Source organism: Bos javanicus, chromosome 11 (assembly GCF_032452875.1).
Source record: "Bos javanicus breed banteng chromosome 11, ARS-OSU_banteng_1.0, whole genome shotgun sequence".
NCBI classification, from domain to species: Eukaryota; Metazoa; Chordata; class Mammalia; order Artiodactyla; family Bovidae; genus Bos; species Bos javanicus.
In genome coordinates, this window is record NC_083878.1 from 88,268,318 (window position 1) to 88,285,061 (window position 16,744).

A 16,744-nucleotide genomic window follows, 5' to 3' on the forward strand; every position below is an offset into this window, starting at 1 on the left:
TTGAAGTGTATGGACGATGGTTGCAGTTCTGCATTGGTTTACACGTGTATTTGTTTCTGTACTCAGTTTTGGCAATGTAATATCAAGAAAATTCTAAATCATGAGTAGATGCAGATGGTAACCAATTTTTAAACTTGCTTTGCAACGGTGGGGTATTTTCAATTAATGTAATTCAGAAATGTGAAAGTTTAATTGGGAATTTTACTTCTTAAGTGACTCATTAATATAATCTAACAGTTGCTCACATTTTTTTAAATAATAGATGAAGTGTTGGGTGCTGCTTCTCTGACGAGGTCCTATCACTTGAAGCATGTCTTTATTATTGCTATTTTTTAACTGGCTTTTGCATTCCATGCTCAGGCATGTGGGGTGGAGTAGTAGTAGTGTCTTGTTTGCATAATTTTGTTAGCAGAAAAGTTCTAGCCTGTATTTTAAAACAGTGAAGGAATTTAAATACATCCACAAATATGGAGGAGAAACTTTATTTCAAAAGTCTGCAAAAAAACTGAAACAAAAAGCCAGTATAACTTGCCAACATAGGCTTATGTGTTGGTCTTCTTCAGTGTGTTATAATATGTAACAGCATTCTACTTTATATTTTTAAGGAGTTAAAAACATGTAAATCATTAATTTAAGAATCATGAGCCAGTGCAAGGAGCAGGGTACAGGCTTGTGAATCGGCAGACACACCCACCAGCTCTTCCCCTTACAGCCAGGCCATGTCAGGCCAGTTGCTTAACCTCTCTGAGCCTCAAGTTCCTCATTTTAAAAACTGAAATAATACTTCGTGGGATGTTGGGAGATAGGAATTATATAAAATACTAGTTTTTAAAAATTCCCTTTATAGCATTTAAATATCTTTTCTGTTAGATTTTATATAAGAAAGGGATACCTTACTCAGAACATTTTACATAATGCCCATGCATGAAGTCAGTGCCTTATCAGGATTTTTGGTGCCATGGAGTGACTTGTGGGATCTTAGCTCCTCTGACCAAGGATTGAAGCTGTACCCTCAGCAGTAAAAGCGCAGCATCTTAACCACTGGACCACCAGGGAGGTCCCTCAAGATACTCTTTATGAGAATTTTAGGGGTGATTAAATTTATGGGATGCAGCAAAGGCAGCACTCAGGAAAATTTATAGCTATAAATGCTTATATTTAAAAAGGAGAAAAATCTTATATGAATAGCCCAACTTTACACATTGAGAAACTAGAAAACAAGGAGCAAATTTTAAAAATTTCAAAGTTAGCCAAAGAAAGGAAATAATAATGATTAGAGTGGAAATAAATAAAATAGAGAATAAAGTAGCATCAGTGAGAATTGGTGAAAACGAAAACTCTTTGCAGAGATCAACAAAATTTACAAGTCTTTCACTAGATTGACAGGAAAAAATAAAAGAGAAGACAGAATTAACTAAAATCAGAAATTGTGGATGTTACCACTCATTCTACAGAAATAAAAAGGATTGCAGAATACTCAAGGGAGGCACAAAAGACATATGATGAAATACAACACCCTTTTGGGATAAAAACAGAAAACTAGGAGTAGAAGGGAATTTACTCAGCATGGTAAAGGGCACGTGGGGAAAAGCCCACTGCCAACAGACTCAGTGATGACAAAATGACAAGCTTCCCCCTAAAGACAGGAATAGGACAAGGGTGCCTCCTGCTATGGGCAGAATGTACCCCGCAAAATTCATGTGTTGAGACCTTACTCCCCAGTGTGATGGTACTTGGAGGTGAAACGTTTGGGAGGTTTAGTGAGGTCATGAGGGGCAAGTCCTTATGATGGAATTGATGTCATTATAAAAAAAATCAGAGAGCTAGCTGCAAATCAGAGAGAGGGTTCTCATCAGAACCTGATCATACTCTCAAACCGCATGAGGAATAAATATTGTTCAAGCCCCAGTCTGTGAGATCCTATTAGAGAAATCTCAGTTGACTTAAATCACCTGCTCTCACCACTGCTGATCGGCATTATCCTGGAAGTTCTGGCTAGCACAGTTAGACAAGAAACAGAAATAAATGGATCCATTTGGAAATAAGGAAGTGAAAATACCTCTGGTCACAAATGACGTAGTGCTGTATGTAGAAAATCCCAAAGAATTTCACAAGAAAGCTAATAGAGCTGATAAATTTGGCTGTGTTTCAGGATACAGATCAGCACAAAAATTAGCTGAGTTTTTATACACCTGAAATGAACAATCTGAAAGGAAATTAAGAAAACAATTGTATTTACTATAGTGGCTGGAAGAATAAAATATCCAGGAAAAATTTTGCCCATTGAGGTAAAGACTTGTACACTGAAAACTACAAAACATTGGTTAATTAAAGTAGTTCTGAAGAAATGAAAACATATGCCATGTTCGTGGATAGGAAGACTAAATATTGTCCATATTACCCAAAGTGATTTACAGATTCAGTGTAATCCCTTTCAAAATTCCAGTAACCTTTTTTTTTTTTTTTTAAGCTGAAACCTGATCCTTAGATTCATAATACTGGAGTGGGTAGCCTTTCTTTTCTCCAGGGGATCTTCCCAACCCAGGGATCGAACCCAGGTCTCCCACATTGCAGGTGGATTCTTTAGCAGTTGAGCTATCAGGAATGACGTATATGAAATTGGAAGGGATCCCAAATAGCTAAAACAATCTTGAAAAGGAATAAAGTTGGAGAACTCTTTCTTGATTTTAAAACTTACTACAGGGACTTCCTTTGGAGAAGGCAGTGGCACCCCACTCCAGTAATTTTGCCTAGAAAATCCCATGGACGGGGGAGCCTGGTGGGCTGCAGTCCATGGGGTCACTGGAGTTGGACACGACTGAGCAACTTCACTTTCACTTTTCACTTTCATGCAATGGAGAAGGAAATGGCAACCCACTCCAGTGTTCTTGCCTGGTGAATCCCAGGGACGGGGAAGCCTGGTGGGCTGCCGTCTATGGGGTCGCACAGAGTTGGACATGACTGAAGTGACGCAGCAGCACAGGGACTTCCTTAGTGGCCCACTGTTTAAGATTCTGCCTTCCAGTGCGTGGGGAATGGGTTTGATCCCTGGTCGGGGGGCTAAGGTCCCAAATTCTGCAGGGTACAGCCAAAAATTAAAAAAAAAAAAAAAACTTACTACAAAGCTGCCACAGAACACTGTGGCACTGACATAAGGAGAGACATAATGGAATAGAATTGAGAGTCCAGACGTAAAATAAGTTCTCACATCTACAGCCAGTTAAGCTGTAGAAAGGTTGCCAAGTCCATTCATTGAGGGGAAGAATAGTCTACAAGAAATGATATTGGAACAGCTAGATTTCCACATGTGAAAGAATGAAGTTGGACCCTTATTTCACACCATGTGCAAAAATTAACAGGAATGGGTCAATGTACTTTTTCCCAAGCCCAAGGTTTTTTCCAATCAGAAAGGATAATTAAAGTGAAAATTATTTTAAAAGAATAGAGTTCTTTGGGAGCAATACTTTTTTGTGTGTAGTTTTTTCACTCTGCAGATTATTTATTAAGCAAAAGTGATATGATGGCTCTATGTGCTAAGCATTCGAAATATACAACCAAACTTGTCTTTAGCTTTAATGGAGTTTATCTTCTAGCAGGGTAGATAGGCATTAATAAAATTATTTCACTCTTGAATAACAACATTCTGATTGTGATATGTATATGCAAGGAAGCATATGTGGTTTGAGCTTTGTAGTAGAGGAATACAGTGTAGTTTCACGGAGGACTCCCTGAAGAGGGGGAGCTGAGTGGAGAGACAGAGCATGAGTAGGAATTAACCTGGTTAAGACCAGGAAGGGGAGAGCGTGGCCAGCTCCTGAAGTGTTCTAGGGGTTTTGATTGTCTCCAGATAGTAACGGGCTTAATTTTATCATTTTATTTTTTGTTTCTGACCCTTTGGCTACAGTGCTGAGTGGCGGTTTTCTGTCTCTGTGTTTCATCTGTGTTCCAGGATGCCCATGGTGCTCGCTCTGTGCACAGAGAGAATTTAGCAAATGTGCACTCACTGATCAAAGTAATAAAATTCTGAGGCAGTGAAGAGTTTTCCGTTTTTTAATTTTTAAAGAAAATGTATCTTAATTTTTAACCTCTTATGATTAAATAATGACATTATCAAGCAGCTACTTTTAGACAAAATATGGTAAATAACACCTTGATAATGATGATCTTAGAACCTATTTATATTTTGATTTAAAATAGAATTTTTTTCCATGTAATTTAAAACCTTATTTTGAATGGAAGTGATATGAATGGCTTATGTACTTTCTGCCAAGGAATTAATACGGACTTCCTAGAAACCACTGTCATTTATAATCAAAATGCTTTTGACTTACATTGACGTTGGCATTAACAAGTTCTGCTAGATTGGTAGCATAGAAAGAAAGTGCATTTAAACTTACTGGGAGATCGTTGATGCCTGAGGCTTTATAATGCTTTCTGTGGGCCATTTAACTGCTGGCAACTTTAATTCACATGATTCATAATACTGGAAATTTAAATTCACTGTTAATTGAAAAGTGAAGTTACTTAAATTCTTTAAATACTAACCTTTGGGAAAAACATCTGAAAAATAAAAGCACATATGATTTTGGTGGCCTACTGCCAAAAGATTATCATTTACATAAATATCTCCTTCAGTAAAAGAGTTTAATGTATTGAGCTCAAAAGGTTAGAATAGAGACTTCAATCTGGAAACCAGCAGTAGACTGTTGGCTTGTGAACAGCAGTATTGTTCATCATATTGAGAACACTGTTCACATTCAAGCTTAAGCAGAGCTGGCATTAAAATTCAGTTAATTTGTTTCATGTGACTTGTCAGCTGTGTGTTTTTATCTAAATCTTTCTAGCTTCTCTTCTTAGCATTTTATGTTAAACCCCTGAAATAGACAAACTACCTTTTTAACTGTTTAAGCTCTTGATACTTTGGCCGCTTCTGCAAAGTGATTTGCAGAAATCTGGGGATTCCATGAAACCATTCTCTTAAGTTTTCCATTTCATTTTAAATATACTTAATAATTGGTTTGAAAGTCAGCTTAATTTATTGGCCTCCTGGGTGGTGCTACTGGTAAAGAACCTGCCTGCCAATGCAGGAGGCGTAAGAGACTCAGGTTCCATCTCTGGGTCAGGAAGATCCCCTGGAGAAGAAAATGGCAACCCACTCCAGTGTTCTTGCCTGAGTAAGCCCATGGACAGCAGAGCCTGGCGGGTTATAGTCCCTGAGGTAGCAAAGAGTTGGACACGACTGAAGCAGCTTCTCACACACGCTATCCTGTTTCAGAGGGCTGTTCTGGTTGTGCACATGTGCATAAGACCCCATAAAAGGGACTTCCTAAAATTCATTAAGATGCAATTGCTGTCCCTGTTTCCTCACCAGCACCCTGTTCTGTTCTTGTTTGCTGATTATGGTCTCTGGATTTCCCCTTAGATGGCTTTTAATAAATGGCTGCTAGTCAAATGGTGAGCCTGAGGAATAAAATGCTGGTCCCAGAGAAATCATGTTGCTGTAACCAGTATTAGAGTCAGATCCCATTTTACTTTTTTTGAAGGGCAGGAAAATCTTTCTGTTTCTCTGAAACTAGGCTTACTATAATCTCACAGTTAATATTATTAGCTAATTGGGAATTGAGTGTTTTGAGGATATCTTCAAGTTTACAGTGATTTTAAAACAGCTTTTGAGGTGTAATCAACATACAAGAAATGGCCATATTTAAATTGTCCAGTTCCTGAAGTTTCGATATATATCTATAGCCACCAAATCACCACCACCACCAGGAGAGAAGACACGTGACTTCCAAAAGTCTCCTCCCATTCTTATGAAGTCTCTCCTGTTGCCTCTCTCCCCTCATCCCTGACCCCACAGCAAACCCTTATCCTCTTTCTGTCAGTATAGATTAGTTTTTATTTTCTAGTTTTGTATAAATGAAAAAAATACAGCTGTTCTTTATTTGCTATATTCTTTCACGCAACATAATTTACTATGAGATTTATCAATGTTGTAGATATATAAATAAGTCCATTCCTTTTTATTGCTAAGTAGTATTCCATTATATGGATATACCACAAATTATTTATCTCTTCATTGTTAACAGACATTGGGTTATATCCAGGTTTTTCCATCCATCTCCTTGTCTTTTAAGTTCCTTCACATTTTCCATTCTTTTCTCTCTCTCTGATGTATTTTTACTTACTGCCTCAGATTAGCCCATGACCTTGCATGTAGTGGGTTGAAACCTATGGAATTGTCAGTAGTTTACCATTTTGACCTACAAAATTGGCAGTTTCATATAGTTCAACATAGAAGTGTTTTTAATTTTTAAAGTAGTTTTTAATGAATGTCACTTTTTTTTACGTTTAAGACCTCTGCCTGATTTACTTATAAATTTAGCTATGTAAAAAGTTATGCATAATGAAAAATAGACTGATACTATATTAGTAGTTATTGTGTCTGGTTGGTAAAATTATGTGGTTTTTTTAACCCCTTCTGTTCTTTTGTACTTCTTTGTCTTATATGTATGCTTATATAGTAAGCACCGGAGAAGGTGATGGCACCCCACTCCAGTACTCTTGCCTGGAAAATCTCATGGGCGGAGGAGCCTGGTAGGCTGCAGTCCATGGGGTCGGGAAGAGTCAGAAACGACTGAGCGACTTCACTTTCACTTTTCACTTTCATGCACTGGAGAAGGAAATGGCAACCCACTCCAGTGTTCTTGCCTGGAGAATCCCAGGGACGGGGGAGCCTGGTGGGCTGCCGTCTATGGGGTCTCACAGAGTTGAACATGACTGAAGCGACTTAGCAGCAGCAGCATAGTAAGCATAGATTACTTTATATTTTCTAATAGAAAATAAAACCTTTTTTAAAAATGGAAAAATCTATGCATTTTTCTAGTTTGCATAATTTATTTAGAAATTATTCTTTATTTTTCTTTTCTTTTGCAAGAATCATGGCATTTTAGGGACTTCTCTGGTGGTCCAGTGGTTAAGACTTCATGTTTCTGCCACAGGAGACAGGAAGAGACCCCTGGTCAGGGAACTGAAGTCTCACATGCTGTGTGGTGCAGCCAAACAATAAAAATTTTTTTTAAAAAGAGCCATGACATTTTATAATAAAACATGATTTTTAGAGTCAGTTAGATTCTCTCATGTCACGTGACTTAGGCAGACTGTTGAGTTTGTCTGAGGCCACTGTTCATGTGTGTAAAGTGGTAACTCAGTCTTCACTGTGAGGTAATCATTAACATGTTACTGTCCTTTTTCTGTTTTCCCTGCCCAAATTCTGCCTTTGGTTATGAAAGTCACTCAGTCGTGTCTGACTCTTTGTGACCCCATGGACCGTAACCCACCAGGCTCCTCTGTCCGTGGAATTCTCCAGGCGAGAACATTAGAGTGGGTTGCCATTCCCTTCTTCTTTGGTTAAGGCAATATAATTCTAACCTCACACTTGTCGCCTTAGTAATTTTGAAAATGTACCATTTATTTTGTTCCTTTTTCTTTAAAAAAATTAATGAGAGCAAACTGGGTAATGTGTTATTTATTTTTATAAATAACACATTTTTAAGTTCCATGCGGAATTTGCCTAATAATGACTATAATGACCATCTTCATTTGTTTTTTGTTTGAAGAATATCAAAGAATATTCCAACAACTAAAGATGTTGAGCCACTGCTTGAAATAGATGGAGATATAAGAAATTTTGAAGTGTTTTTGTCTTCAAGGACCCCAGTTCTTGTGGCTCGAGATGTGAAAACCTTTTTGCCATGCACTGTAAATCTGGACCCCAAACTGCGGGAGATTATTGCAGGTGGGTATCAGTAATAAATTTAATTTGCCCTCTCTGGAAGTGCTAAAAAATTTTCCCGTTTCTAACTTGGCTGTTATAAGTTTCTCCTGCTCCAAGAAAAAAATGGGAAATATTGAACCAAGCACCACTGGGGAGAGTTAATGAAACTGAAGATGGGGGTCTCAGCATCCTTTGGGAACGCTGGGAAAATGCTGTTTGTTAAATTGACCTTATTATGTTTCCCAGCCTACACACCTGAAGCATCACTGGAATCAAATTCCTTTTACTACACAGTTACCACTTCAAGCTGTCAACCCACTGTGATTTTTCTGTCACCAGTCTTCTGTCTTTAATAGGGATCTGTATCCAGAGCAGTAAGAAAGTTTATATTCCTTTCAAAGGTTAAATCTGTGGACTAGAACTTGATGATAATAACGTGAAGGTTTTGGATAAGTTAAAGTTGCTCTTGAGGCACTGCTGTATGCTCACGAAAACACACACTCAACCTTCATTGAAACACACACTCTTTTGTGTGATACAGTACTGCTGACCCACCTTTGCATTTTCCATGAATTATGGAGAGGGAGAGAGACTGTATTTTCATATGTTCTTTTTTAAAATACCTGTTATAAGTTGTCTGAGGTGTATTTTCTGACTGTGGAAGTGTTGGTGGTTGTTCAGAGGTGGACGTGTCATATGGTTTGCAAACCCACAGTCTTAGCTAACATTGTACTTACTACACAAGGATGAATTGCTAATATTTAGCAAAACTGTGTCAGAAGAATTGTTAGGATAGCACAAATACCTTGAAAAGTCAGAAAAAAAATTCAGAATTCTGGTAACCGAAGAGAATACAGACGTTGGTGACTTTTCACATGGTGAAAAAAACTTTTATGCGAAGTAGTTGAGTGCCTCTTACTAAGAATGTCTGTGGAGTATTCAGAGTTCCCTGTCTGTTCTGTAAAGCCAGTTGGAATCTTTGGCAAGAGTGATATAATCAGTCATGTTTTCTGTCCGGTAACTAAAGGAGGAAGTGGTAATTGGACTAGTTACTAATGTTCTATTTTCTTTGGTTACTAACGTTCTATTTTCTTTTGCCTTCTGGGGTATCATTTAATCTCTTAGATGTTCGTGCTGCAAGAGACCAGATTAATATCGGAGGACTTGCGTATCCCCCGCTACCTCTGCACGAGCCTCCCCCTCGACCGCCGTCCGGCTACAGTCAGCCAGCGTCTGTCTGCTCTTCGTCCACCTCCTTCAATGGGCCATTTGGGGGAGGGGTTGTGTCGCCGCAGCCTCATAGCAGCTACTATAGCGGTATGACAGGACCCCAGCACCCCTTCTACAACAGGGTAAGCAAGTGCCCGGCATCTTAAATTGAAGAATTTCTTCCAGGAAAAGGCTAGAAGTGTTCTGCTAATGGAGTCTGTTACCATTTTGAAACTGTACTTTAGCTGTAAAGACAAAAAATGTTGTTTGAATGTAATATTTTTTAAAAATCAGAAGATTTTTGAATCTTAACAGGTTCTAGATCTCAATTGAGTCTGAATAGTAGAGATGCTTTTTGCTTTGATTTATTGTCCTGATAAGAAAGTGAACTCTGTGGGGTCAGCAGTGACTGTTCTGAGCTTCAAAGCAATCTGAAATTCTCTTGGTTTCTAAACAGATGTTCCATTTGTTGTATCTTGTATAATAACTTATATTGGCATTCAAAACAATGATAATTTTTAGTTCAGTAAACCTATATTCAATGTGATACAGCTTTTAAATGTGAGATAATGGTGGGTCCTAGTGCTTGAAGGAGGACTCAGATGCTATTGGCCAGATAGCATGTAGTCTATTTCTAGAGCTTTATTTCACACTACCTTCAGTCATGTATAATTATTTTCATACTATAAATATAATTTTCTACTTCAAATGATGAGAGCACAGATTCATTATCAGCAGTATTCAGACCCTGTCGAGTTTAGTAGCTCCAAGCTATCCTCATTTTAATGGTCTTGAACACTAATATTTTCTGTAGGAAAACAGAACAACGGCCCTACTATTATATTGGGTTGGTCAAAAAGTTTGTTCAAGCTTTGCCATAAGATGGTATGGAAAGGCCTGAATGAACTTTTTGACCAACCCAATATTTTCTGCAACTGAACTCTAAAATCCATTGTTTCTTTATTTTTGTTGTCTCCCTCTTTAGTCTGAAGTGAGAAAACATAGGGGCTAGCATTCACAGATGGAGAAGGAAATGGCAATCCACTCCAGTATTCTTGCCTGGAGAATCCCGGGGACGGGGGAGCCTGGTGGGCTGCCGTCTATGGGGTCGCACAGAGTTGGACACAACTGAAGCGACTTAGCAGCAGCAGCAGCAGCAGCAGCAGCATTCACAGAAGCCAATGCATGCCTAAATAAACTTTCAGTAAGCTAGAAAGAGAAATTTGAATAAACATGGCAAAGAAGAAATTCTAGAGTTTAAATTTTTCAGTTTTTGAGAAATGGTAGCCATGTAAGTAATTAGGTATACCATCTTTAGAGGTCTTATGAATGTTATTCCATCCTTTTACTCAAATAAGGAGGAAAAGGTGGAATGATAGCTTTGATAACATACTTCATCTCTGTAAACTTTAACTGAGTGCTAGGAAGTGTGAAATTCAGGTTTTTATTTAGCAGTCCTGAAATCTGCTGTAATTTTACATAAATGTCTCAACCAATAATCAGATGACATTTGATGTTTTGAGACCAAGAAGTTTTTTTTGTAATTATCATACCATCTAGGTGGAGACTTTGTGTTCACTAATTTCATGTGAACAACAATGATGTACGATGCTTTAGTAGTGTTTTATTATTTTTAAAACATTAAAAAATTCTTATGCTTTTAGATTTAGTTATTTTTTGTCTGAAAGTTAAAAGCTGAACAATTTTCTTAAAATGGCAGGAATGAAAAAGGTAAGGGAAGGTGTTACATCAGTGTAATGAAGTTTAATATGTTTTAATCTTTATTTTTAGCCCATATAATCTGATAGCTCCAGTTTATATGAAGCTGGCTATAGATAAATCCTATAGTTATAGATTTCCTCTAAACAGTGGATTTCCCTTTTAAATAATATCCTTGCTTATTTAGCAGATAGCATAAACTCCAGGGTATAAAGTAAAATCTAGCAACTTGGAGTAATAATATTCCTGAAATCCATGCTAGGAGGTTCTTAAATAATTCAGACTGTTTTTTTGGTCTTAGTTAAGGCTAATCTTTTTTTGGTAAAGAATAATACTCAATTGAGATTCTATTCTGCTTTTTTTTGGGTGAGATTGTGAGTTAATATTTGTATTTGTAAATCACTTAGAACCTGACACATGGTAAACCGCCCATAAAAGTATTAAATGTAAAGAGAAACTCTGGTGTCAACTTGTAAAGTACAAAACTTTAGTTGCTTTATAAAAAGATTGTATTAAATCAACAATATAAAAATTTAAATAATATGACTTAAGTTTGGGTTTGATATCTTATAGAATACGAGTGAGGCATTTTTTTCTTCTGTTTTGTCACTTGCATTTAAAAATTTGGAGTTGTATTTTGTTGGTTAGTTTCATTTGATAAAGCTCATTATACTTTGATTTTGGTAATTGTTTTGTCACGTGTTTTCTCCATAGCCATTCTTTGCCCCCTACCTTTACACGCCAAGGTACTGCCCTGGCGGCTCCCACCATCTCATCTCACGTCCATCAGTAAAAACGAATTTGCCCAGAGATCAGAGCAATGGCCTAGTAAGTATAAAAAAGGGTAATTAAGTATTACAGTCAGCAATAGAAGTTTGCTTATTTCCTTTCTGTAGTAAAAGCACAACTTATTTTATAAATAGTTTCAAGAAACATAACCTATTACTAACACAAAATGTATTTTGTTTTCATTTTGGTCAGGATCTATGGAAGGAAAATGACTAGCAGCCCCAGGGAATGAATGACAAGTTGTTTACAACCAGAGTTTCTGGCCTAAAATGTATTGTTTGTTATCAAACTTTTACAACTAAACTTTTACATCTGCTTATATCTGATTTCTTTTTAAAGCACATTCATATATGGTATCTTTATCTATCTAAATATATGCTAGCCCTATGTATAAAAAGTAGCGCATATATTGGAGGAACACTTTTATTGAATAGCAGGAATTAAATAGGGCAAGGAAATTATCCAGATGTACTATTAACTCTAATCCAAAGCGAAATACATTTGGGCCTAAAATTCTAGGTGTTACTGATGATAAACTTAGTTTACCAATTTAAAGAAAGACATTTCCCTGCTAATTTTTTTTTAATTAGGAGGTAAAAGCTTTAGAACTTAAACTGTTATTTAAATTTAAAAATAATATCATTGAAAAGAGTCTGATCACATTCAGGTGTCACTGTCACATATTATTTTAGCATCCTGTTCATTCATCATCCTTGTTTGGCTCAGCCCGTCACCTTTCACCCACACTCTTGTTTTGTGTTGCTAGGAAGTTATCAAGGAGGATGCTGCTGAGGGCCTTTCTTCACCCACAGACTCCTCGAGGGTAATGGAGTAGTCTTGTGGTGTGGACCGCGAGCCTCTCCCGCTTTTGCAGCAGTAACGACTCTTAATCGTGATGACAGCAGTTCACTAACTCTGCATTTGTGGTGTGATGGGCTGCTAGTGTAGAGTAGCTGAGTACTAATAATTATAGCTCACGGATTAATTAAAAAGCTAATGTTTAACTTTACCCTTCATTTCCTCCTGCTTTTCCCCTTTTTCAATGACGTGGGGTGGGTTTTGTCTTTTTTCTTTTTTGGTCGTCCAGTAAGGAAGGGGTTCTTCCAGCAACCATCAGGAGCATTCACTTGGTGGTATTTGTTCCTTAATGTTGGGCCTTATTTTCACATTTGCCTGTTTTTTCCCCTGAAATTGGTACTGCACATGTAGAATATTTTTGAAAATATTCATAATTGACCTTGAGACTACAAAAAAGACATTGTGAACTAGTTTGATGTAGGCCAGGAATGGATCCTCAGTGACTCATGCTTAATCTCAGTGCCCACACTAAGTGTAAATTCAGTGCTGCTACAGTGCTACTTTTATTTATCTATATACAGTTGATCCTTAAACAGTGCAGGAATTGGGGCACTGACCCTCCTACCAGCCTAAAATCCTAGGAGTCTAAATTAGAAACTAGAACTTATAGTCAGCCCTCCAGTGTAAATCTTTCGTCCTGATCTGTGGTTCTGTGTCTCTGGATTCAGACCACCTCAGATTGTGTGTGTTTGGGTGTCAGTCGCTCAGTCATGTCTGACTCTTTGCAACCCCATGGACTGTAGCCCACCAGGCTCCTCTGTCCATGGAATTCTCCAGGTGAGAATACTGGAGTGGTTTGCCATGCCCTTCTTCAGGGGATCTTCCCAACCCAGGAATCGATAGAACCTGGGTCTGCTGCATTGCAGGCAGATTCTTTGCTGTTAGTACTGTTATATTTACCACTGAAAAAAAATCTGCATGTAAGTGGACCTGCACAGTTCAAACCTGTGTTGTTCAAGGGTCAACTGTATTTATTAAAATAAAATTTCCAGATAAACAAAGCTAGTCCAGCATGTAAAGGGGATTATTTAAAACTTTCCCCCAACACTTTAGGATGGGTTTCTTTAAAAAAAATAACTTTTGTAGGAAGTCACTTTGTATATTTATTATTTAAGTCTTTGTACTTAATAAGTACATTTAATATGATGCGACTTAGAATCTTCATTCAGTCAATGAGGAATTTTAAGAACCCAGTTTGTATTTTTCAGTTCTGTTGATTTATTTGCAGAATGTTATGCCCATGTGAACATCAATTTAATATAAAGAAATGTGGCATAGCAGTTGGAATTAATTTAGTGAAATAGTGCATCCTGAATTTATGCATAATTTTTAACTTAAAACATGCGCTTGAATAGGCAGTGGTTTTGTAACTTTAATTTTCTTTGAGTTAATATTAGTGAAATAGAAAGAGAACCATTTTGGTGTTTTCATTGAGGGGCTGATTATTCTTTTTTAAGTCATTAACATTTTAGTTGAAGTGTTTGAGAGACTTCATTATCCACGAATGATAGACACAATAAACCATAGTAATTTCATTTGGGTGTTAGAGGAATCTTTAGTCCATGGATCATTGCCACCATATGCAAGAATGAGTTTTAGTTTAGTCAGTGAGTCTTTAATACATAGATTCATGCATGCAATGCAATTGTCTGAGCTGAAATTCCTCAGCAAACTTTTGATGAAAGTTAGGTCCTGTGAAGAATTTGATGGTCTTAATGACAGAGACATGCTGAAATAGCTATTCCCATCCTTAAGGACAACACTTGTAAGTAAAAGGTGTCTGTAATTTCAGGGACCAGTGAAGGAGCATTAGGCAAGTTTTAAAATGAGTTTTTGGGGAAGGGGAAATAATGCAATTCTTAAGTTGTGTGTATAAGCCCAATAACAAAAAGTAAACATGCTCTGAATATATTAGTGCCTTTGTTTAGTAAAATAACTGTAGGATTTGCTGTTCTTTTAATATTAAGTGATAGTTTTGTAATCTGCTTAGTGAATAATAGTTGCTTCCCAAGCCTTCTTTGCCTATAAGAAATTAACGACAGTAGCATGTAGCATTTATTTTGCAGTAGACTAGTCCAAGTAGAGACTTAGTTCAAAGCCATGTTAAAAAAACAGTGGTGGAAATGTGGAGAAGTATCTATCCAGGGGAACATTTTATGGGATCTTTATAACTGAACCAGCACAGAAGTAGTTAATGTACAATTTTTTAGCCCTTCATGGCTCCTATGACTTGCCAGGCCTGTAGTAAAAGACTGTAATTCCTGAGATAAGACTGCAGACTGAGTTCACGTCTGTTCACTCAGCTGTCCCCCTATGGGCAGCACTTGATGACCAGAGCTGCTTATGGATAAGCAGGAGCTACATAAACATTTTTGGACAAATTGTCAATGAGGACACAGAATAATGAGTTAAAAAAAAAAAAAACAAAACACCTGATCACAGAGAGTTAACCAGCTCTCTGTGATCTTTTCAATATAGATGGTCTCATCTTTTTTTTTTAAGCTCAAGAAATTTCTCATCAACCTTTATAAAGTGGATCCTTATGAAAACAACTGGGTTTTCTCACATTCAGGAACACTGTAATGACTGTGACTTGTGAAGGCCAGCCAAGACTTACCAGATAAATTACAGATATGTCCAGGTGTTTCATGAAGGTGAACATGCAAAATGTAAGCCTCTGTGCTGGCTTTCTTCCTCTGTGATTGTATAGTAGAGAAAATAAGTGCCAAATCTTAGAAAACTGACAAAGAATACATTAACATTGGGCCCGAGATAGGATCCCCAGAATATTAGAGCTAGAAAGGACTCGTGTTTTTCAGACTTTCAAAGCAGAAAAGACTTTTTAAGAAATGAAATCTCAATCAGAATTTAAGTTTATGAAACCAGTAAAAACAAGAACTCTGGCCTCCACCTTGGCGGATTTGCGTTGCCTCTGGGGGAGCCTCATGCTCTGTGCTCAGCCGTGTCTGACTCTGTGCGACCCCACTGACCGTAGCCCAGCAGGCTCCTCTGTCCATAGGAGCCTCCAGGGAAGAATACTGGAGTGGGTTGCCACGCTCTCCTCCAGGGGATCTTCCCCTCCCCAGGAATCGAACCCACGTCTCCTTTACCATTCTTTAGCATTGAGCCACTGGGAAGCCCAGAGAACACCAGTACCCATGGTCTAGTCCAGCACCATGGTGTAGGTGTACCTGACCTGAGGCTCACAGGAGGGAGCCCTCGGTGCAGAACTGGAATCTGCATGGCCAGTACCTGGAAGCGTTCCTCACCACTGTGCTGCCCCCTTTGCCTCCATTAATACTAAGCCTGACTTGGTCAGGAGCTTGGTGTTCAAGGTGAATAGGCCCTGGTGATTAGCTCTCCACCTTGGAGAAATTACTTAAGCTCTCTGATACTCCCTCATCTGGAAAAAGCAGGCCTTACCTCATAGGTCTGATTTAAGGATTACTCAGCCTTCGCATACTTGAATTACTTAATAATTATTACTATTACTACCATCCAAATTCCATGAAACTTTAAAGACTCAGAAACTAAAACTGTGTTAAATAACCTCTCCTCAGTGGTGGGAGTGGTGCACCCACACGCCAGTCATTTTAGATTAACTTGGCCCTTTATCTGTTGATGCTTTTCTGGCCCCCAAAGGTGGTTTGATTTCCTAGAATCAGTTTGTTTTCCTAGAACTGAGAAGGATTTCCAGGTTGTCTGAATGCTCCAAATACTTTACACTTTTGAAAGCTTTCCGGGAGAATTTTACTTGCTGCCTTTACCTTCTTTCAGTCTAGGCCCCTCTAGGAAGTAGCAGCATTCAGATCATCCAGTCACCATGAAGGGATGAACCCAGCAAGGAGGGCCATTCATGAGCCAGGTGTCCTCAGTGGCATTTTGTTGTGGTCTTTCAGAGAGTTGCCCTTTGAAAGAGTCACATTCGGTCTATTTTTATTTATGGTGTGACTACTCATTTTTCAAAGCAGGGAATGTTTCCTTGAAGAGGATGTTTTCAAAGGAAAGAGTAATGGAGGATTTCTTTATCCTTGTATCCTTCCTTGTATTACTTACCATCAAGTCCTTCACGTGCCTGTGTGATCATCCACTGTTTGACTACTGCAGTGGGATGGGTAGTGAACAAAACTGATGAAAACTCTGGCTTCCTGGAGCTGATGAGTTGGAGGGCTGCCAAGGAGGGGAATGATCAGTGCTACCAAGTCACTCTTTCTCGACCTTCTCTGCTGCAGGGTTTGCTTGGTAGCTTTAGATCAGCTGCTTCACTGAAAAGGCATAAAACTGATTAGCACAACATTGGATGGTAAAGAACTTCAGAGGCATTATTAAGAGCAGTAGTATCCTGCCTTCTGGTGTGCCATTACTTTTAAAGATGGATGAAAATTACTGAATTAA

General features: G+C 38.1%; 1 protein-coding gene across 14 annotated transcripts in view; it reads left to right on the forward strand.

The window, feature by feature from the left end:
- KIDINS220 (kinase D interacting substrate 220) overlaps positions 1–16,744 on the forward strand; it is a 96,062-nt gene that overhangs the window by 57,041 nt on the left and 22,277 nt on the right. For 8 of the 14 annotated variants that reach the window (XM_061433372.1, XM_061433371.1, XM_061433370.1 and 5 more), the window contains 4 exons: positions 7,617–7,795; positions 8,900–9,126; positions 11,417–11,530; positions 12,258–12,314. In XM_061433372.1, the coding sequence (XP_061289356.1) occupies positions 7,617–7,795; positions 8,900–9,126; positions 11,417–11,530; positions 12,258–12,314 (577 nt within the window). The remainder of the gene's footprint in view (positions 1–7,616; positions 7,796–8,899; positions 9,127–11,416; positions 11,531–12,257; positions 12,315–16,744) is intronic. The other 6 variants (XM_061433373.1, XM_061433364.1, XM_061433365.1 and 3 more) reach the window with 2 other exon arrangements.